Source organism: Ictalurus punctatus, chromosome 18 (genome assembly GCF_001660625.3).
Source record: "Ictalurus punctatus breed USDA103 chromosome 18, Coco_2.0, whole genome shotgun sequence".
In the NCBI taxonomy this organism is placed as follows: Eukaryota; Metazoa; Chordata; class Actinopteri; order Siluriformes; family Ictaluridae; genus Ictalurus; species Ictalurus punctatus.
In genome coordinates this window covers 23,340,004-23,345,651 of record NC_030433.2, presented here as the reverse complement: position 1 = coordinate 23,345,651, position 5,648 = coordinate 23,340,004, and the positions used below count along the sequence as shown (strand labels likewise).

The following is a 5,648-nucleotide window of genomic DNA, read 5'->3' as shown; positions in this document are numbered from 1 at the left end:
ACTATAGATTCCCAAAATAAAGCTTAATAGGACCTAAAGGAAGGTTACATTTTGAAGCTTAAAAAATTGTCCAATTTTAAGTAGTCTAGAAAAAAAAACACACGTACAGGCCAAATGTCAATGTTTGATCCCAGACATTTTAAAATATATATTGTTGTGTAGAGTAAAATCTCTGAAATGCAATACGTTTTTTTCGTCTCCAGTTACAATTGAAATGCCAAAGATTTCACTCTTGTCGTTTTTACGTATTTGATCTTAACCACAGGTACTTGTGTTTTCATCACAGGCCAAAATATCTAGGCCTACTATTTCAACATTGCTCTAACAGATAAACATGTAATAAGAAAATAATAAAAATAGACCAACACAGATGTTCACTTAAACGTACTGTGGCTACGTGCTCTGTTTTTAACTCGCAGAGCTAGCTTCTTTGTGAGGCGTGAGGTGGGAGAATGAAAGGCCCAAAGCTCAGTTTAGAGACAAAAAGACCCCCAAAGCAAAGTGCTGACAGCAGCCGGGGTCTGTGAGACAGAAAGACCATTCACTTCATCCCTGTATAAATACCCCTACACGTGCTTGACCGAGAGACCACTTTTTGGAAACCCCCCAGCGCACACGGCTCATACCTCGGGGTAAGTCTATCAAACACTGATTAACACCATTGATGACAGTCTTCATTCATGAAAGAAATTTTAATTGTGGTTCATCCGGGGTATGATAATCGTTCCAAATCATAGTAAAGACTAAAAAAACCACCACAGACAACTTATGTTACAAATGATTCATCTAAAAGAGTACACTCTAAAAGAAAACCCACTGGGTTAAATACAACCCAAATTGGGGGATTTTTAGCCCAACGCCTGGGCTATTTTCAGGGCTATTTTTAACCTTAGAAAACGTCAAATCTACCACATTATAAACAAACATCTCAACACGGTATCTCCTTTATTTATACACAAGAAGGTGTTCAGAAATGTATTGCTAGAGCTGATAAAGTGGTGTTTATGTATAGACTTTGAAGTAAATGACTCAAATAAGTCGTATATTTAAGCCGAAAACGTCAGACTTGGACCAAAGGAGACGTTTAAAACATCTTTAAAAAAAAACAACTAACGATCTGGTGGGCATTACAAACAAGTACGCCAAAGCTAACAAAGATAGTGGTGCATTTAATGTCATATAAACTGGACTGTTACGCACATGTTTTGCTTTTTCTAGAGTACAGTGATGCTTTTATGGATAAATATATTCATACGAACCTTGTTTCTCCAAATAAATCTAGCAGCATGTCTGTGTGAAAACCACTGAGTTGATTTGACCCAAGGAGCTGGGCTGATGTGTTGGGGTGGGGTGTGGGGTGTGGGGTGGGGGGGGTGCATTGATTCAACTGTGAGTGAAAATGACCCAGCCGCTAGCCCAGCAGTTGGGTTACACAAAACTACCCAAAAACCCAATTAAATGACCCGAAAGGCTCAACCCAGTGTTAGGGGTAGAAGAAATAACCCAGCATCTTTTAGCGTGTAATAATGGAAATATATCTAAGTAAGGAGTTTATCAAAAACTGAAGAAACATAACTACTATGTACCTGTGTGAAAAGTTGTGCATGGGTGTAATGTTTGTCCTGAAATGGTTCTCATTCTTCCCCACAGGTCAAGCAGTAATAAGACATTAGACATAATGGCTCAGACCAATCAGATGAACATGGCCATGGGACCATGGAAGGTAAAGTCTGCTCTTTGGGCTCTGGGATTTCCTAACTTTACATCAAATACAAATTTTCCACCAGGCCACTAATAGCATAAGACCACAGCACTATTGAGTTCTTGATTGTGATTGGTCAGAAGGTTTTGATTCATTTTCTACAACAGCACGACTCTGCAAGGCACAGGTTCATCTTAAATATCGCTCTGACACCTTAGCATTACTATAGTAGCAGCTCATTTACCTAATAATGAGCAGATTTAAAGAAACCGTGCTGTTATTTAACAAAGAAATAAATATAAATATTGATATGTTGGAGCTATTGTAAGGAGACTATTTCACATTTATGGAAGGAGTCTCCAGTGTCAGTGCTTTATAACATTATTAAACACTGAAAAATATACTGTTAGAACATAAGCGGTGACAGGAGCTGGCTTATTTCACAGACGTTCCACAGTATCAGATGTAACTATACTGTAAATGGACAAAAAGCATGTTGTGTGGCTCATTAATAAATAAAAAGTGTAACTTGCGGTAGCCTATAAGACTAAAACACATCAGGTTGTGCCGTTATGGGAAAATAATCAACTTTATATTACCTGTTATCAACGCTCCACCTTTTTGTTGATTCTTTTTCCTAGAACTGCTATAATCTTGTCACGTTTTATTCTGTACAGAGACAATTTTTCATGGCTTACACGTGTAGTTAAACGTATCTGTGTTTTCCACCAGATCACTGTTTATGACCAGGAGTACTACCAGGGAAGATGGTGGGAGTTCACTTCCTGCTGCAAGAACATTATGGAGTATGGCATGGAGAATATCCGCTCCATGAAGGTGGAATGTGGCGCGTGAGTATTTTTTTTTATCAGGCATAAACGCTTGATTCAATAATAAAAAGCACATACTGATTCAACTGAACGCTTCAAAATTCTTACATAGCTCCTTTACAACGTCAATGATCACCTTAGCTGTGTAATTATAATCAGCCTCTCTTTCACATTCGTACCCTGCTTCATCGCATTGTCCGTGTTTGCCCTTTTCTTTGGTACCCAGCTGGGTGGGGTTTGAGCACAGCAGCTACAACGGCCAGCAGTTTGTCCTGGAGAAGGGAGACTACCCTTGCTTCGAGGCCTACATGGGAAGCCATGGCTACCGTGTTGAGAGGATGATGTCTTTCCGCCCAATCTATTCGGCTGTGAGTTCATCCAACATACTTTTAGAAAATTCAGTATATACTGTTATACCACAGCGCGGTTGAATTCTCAAATCTGATTGGTTGGCTAATATTCTAAAACAGCAGCTGTGACCGAAAGTGACAACTGTAGCCTTTTTCTCTGTTTGGACTCCTTGAACATCCTAAAAATCTTATGTCTCCTCTTTGTCCAATTCTATTTCTCCTAAGGAATTTTACGAGAAATATAAGTAGCCAAGTCGATACCTAAATGAACCACGAGTGAGAATCCCCATGAAATGTTGTGAGATATCAAAGAGAAGGGGGGAAAAAAATTCCTCTGGGGTTGTCGATTAGGCAGGTAGACCATTCTGAGCAAATGCTTCCAGTCTTAGTCTTCTTCATGTTGAAACAGTGCCACAAGGAGTCCCGCATGTGTGTGTGGGAGTGCGAGAACATGATGGGCAGACAGTGGGAGCTGTGTGATGACTACCCTTCCCTGCAGGCTATGGGCTGGCACAACAATGAGATCGGCTCCATGAAGGTTCAAAGTGGCGCGTGAGTACCTCTGCCAGAACCTCTACTATAAACACATAACACAATCATAGTCATGACAGATACAACCTCATCTCTCTTCCAGTGAAAACAGTATCTATGATATATAATGGAAAGAATTATAGGATTATTAAGAATGGACGTTTTTGATGATAGGGTACTGGACAATATCAGCATGATTTCAAGACTGCAAATGGAGTTGGTTTTTATTAGACAACTTCATTTATATAAAATGTATTCACACTATATGACCAAAAGTTTGTGGACACTTGACCGTAATACTCATACCCACCCCTTGCTGTTATAATAAGCTCCACTCTTCTGGGAAGGCTTTCCACTAGATTTTGGAGCGTCGTTGTGGGGATTTGTGTTCATTCAGTCACAAGAGCATTAGTGAGGTCAGGTACTGATGTTGGATGAGGAGGTCCGGGGTACAGTCAGCATTCCAGTTCATCCCAAAGGTGTTCAGTGGGGTTGAATCAGGGAGTTGGGGTTGGGTCAGGGCTCCATTATAGATTTCATACCCCTTTGCTCTTATAATATCCTCCACTATTCTGAGAAGGTTTTCCACTAGATTTTGGAGGTCTGGAGTGCAGTAGGTGTCCTAGTTCATCCCAAAGGTGTTCAGTGGGGTTGAGATCAGGGCTCTGTGCAGGACACTCGAGTTCTTCCACGCCAACCTTAACACACCATGTCTCCATGGATCTCGTTTTTTGTGCACAGGTGCATCGTCATGCTGTAACAGGTTTGGGCCTCTTAGTTCCAGTGAAGGGAAATTGTAACATTACAGCATACAAAGACATTCTATACAGTCTGATCAGAAAGTCAGGAGTTCAAGCCCCAGCACTGCCAAGCTACCATTGTTGGGCCCTTGGGCAAGACCCTTAAGCCTCAATTGCTCAACTGTATAAATGAGATAAATGTAAGTTGCTCTGGATAATGGCGTCTGCCAAATGCCATAAATGTAAAAATAATAATTGTGTGTTTCCAACTTTGTGGCAACAGTTTGGGGAAGAACCACATATGGGCATGATGGCCAAGTGTCCACATACTCTTGGCCGTATAATGTATACCAACATTGCTCATTAGAATGTTGTAAGGTGGTATGTGATCTGTCTTGTAATATCTTTTGGCTGACTGGCTCATTTTATTTCATTCTTCCAGCTGGGTGTGCTACCAGTACCCTGGTTATCGTGGTTATCAGTACATCATGGAGTGTGACTGCCACGGAGGAGAGTACAGATGCTACAGGGAGTTCGGCACCCACGCTCACACTCCCCAGATCCAGTCCATCCGTAGAATCCAGCACTAAAAATAACATGTCCTTCCTCCTTCCGTTTTTCTCCTCCCTCTCCAATCTTTCCATTCCTCCATACTCAGCTCCACAGTACAGACCTCACTGCAGGGATTGCCAGCCGAATAACTGGTGCTACATTCATGTATCTTGTCCAGTAATTTTTCAGAACTATCGGTTAAGGAACGAAAGACACAGAGTGAAAACTTAAGAAATAAACTTCTTGAAGCTGCAGTCAGACTGTAGCATGGTGAGACACCAGGGACATTGTTTTATTTTATCATTAATAACTTGCAACGCCTGTCAACTTCTGTGAGACTTGGTGAATAAAGACAACAAGGGAAAAAACTGAAGAAAAGGAATGTGTGGCTCTTTTCGGCATCATAGTGAAGTGGGGGTGGTGTATTAGCCTAACTTAAACAAGTGTACTCAAGTGAAAGTAAAAATGTTGTTCCCTTTAAATGTACTCAAGTCTTAAAAACTAAATTGTAAATGTTTTTTTTAACTGAAAAAATAATAACGACTTATAAAAAAATATATATAAAAAATAATAATGACATATAAAACAGTTAGGAGATTATTTACGTTTTTAAAGCAACTACGCCATTAGCATGAAAACATCGTTCAATCTCTGTCAGTTGGAAATATGCGTGACAAACACTACCTAGTTTGCTAATGAATTAATCAGAAGTAAAATATCAAGCAAATAAGCAATATTTACCGTTAGCTAGAATTTCACTTGCCGCCTAGCTAGTTTATGTTAGCTAATGGAATCGATGCAAGTCTAACTAGCAAAGAAAACAGGTGAACTTAGTTAAATATAGCCGGTCAATGTTGGCTGATTAGCAAAGCTTACCTCTAGACGCTTTTTCAAATTAGATGGAGTTCATGCGTTCTAAGGAGGCGAACAAGCCACCTCATTT

General features: G+C 40.1%; 1 protein-coding gene across 1 annotated transcript; it reads left to right on the top strand.

The window, feature by feature from the left end:
* Positions 1-600: 600 nt before the first annotated feature.
* cryba1b (crystallin, beta A1b) lies at positions 601-5,078 on the top strand (the record flags this gene model as incomplete). The annotated part of the gene is given in 6 exon segments (NM_001200568.1): positions 601-632; positions 1,651-1,723; positions 2,435-2,553; positions 2,759-2,900; positions 3,292-3,434; positions 4,596-5,078. Coding segments are annotated over 5 exon segments (597 nt in total). The 3' UTR covers positions 4,744-5,078.
* Between the last annotated feature and the right edge of the window lie 570 nt (positions 5,079-5,648).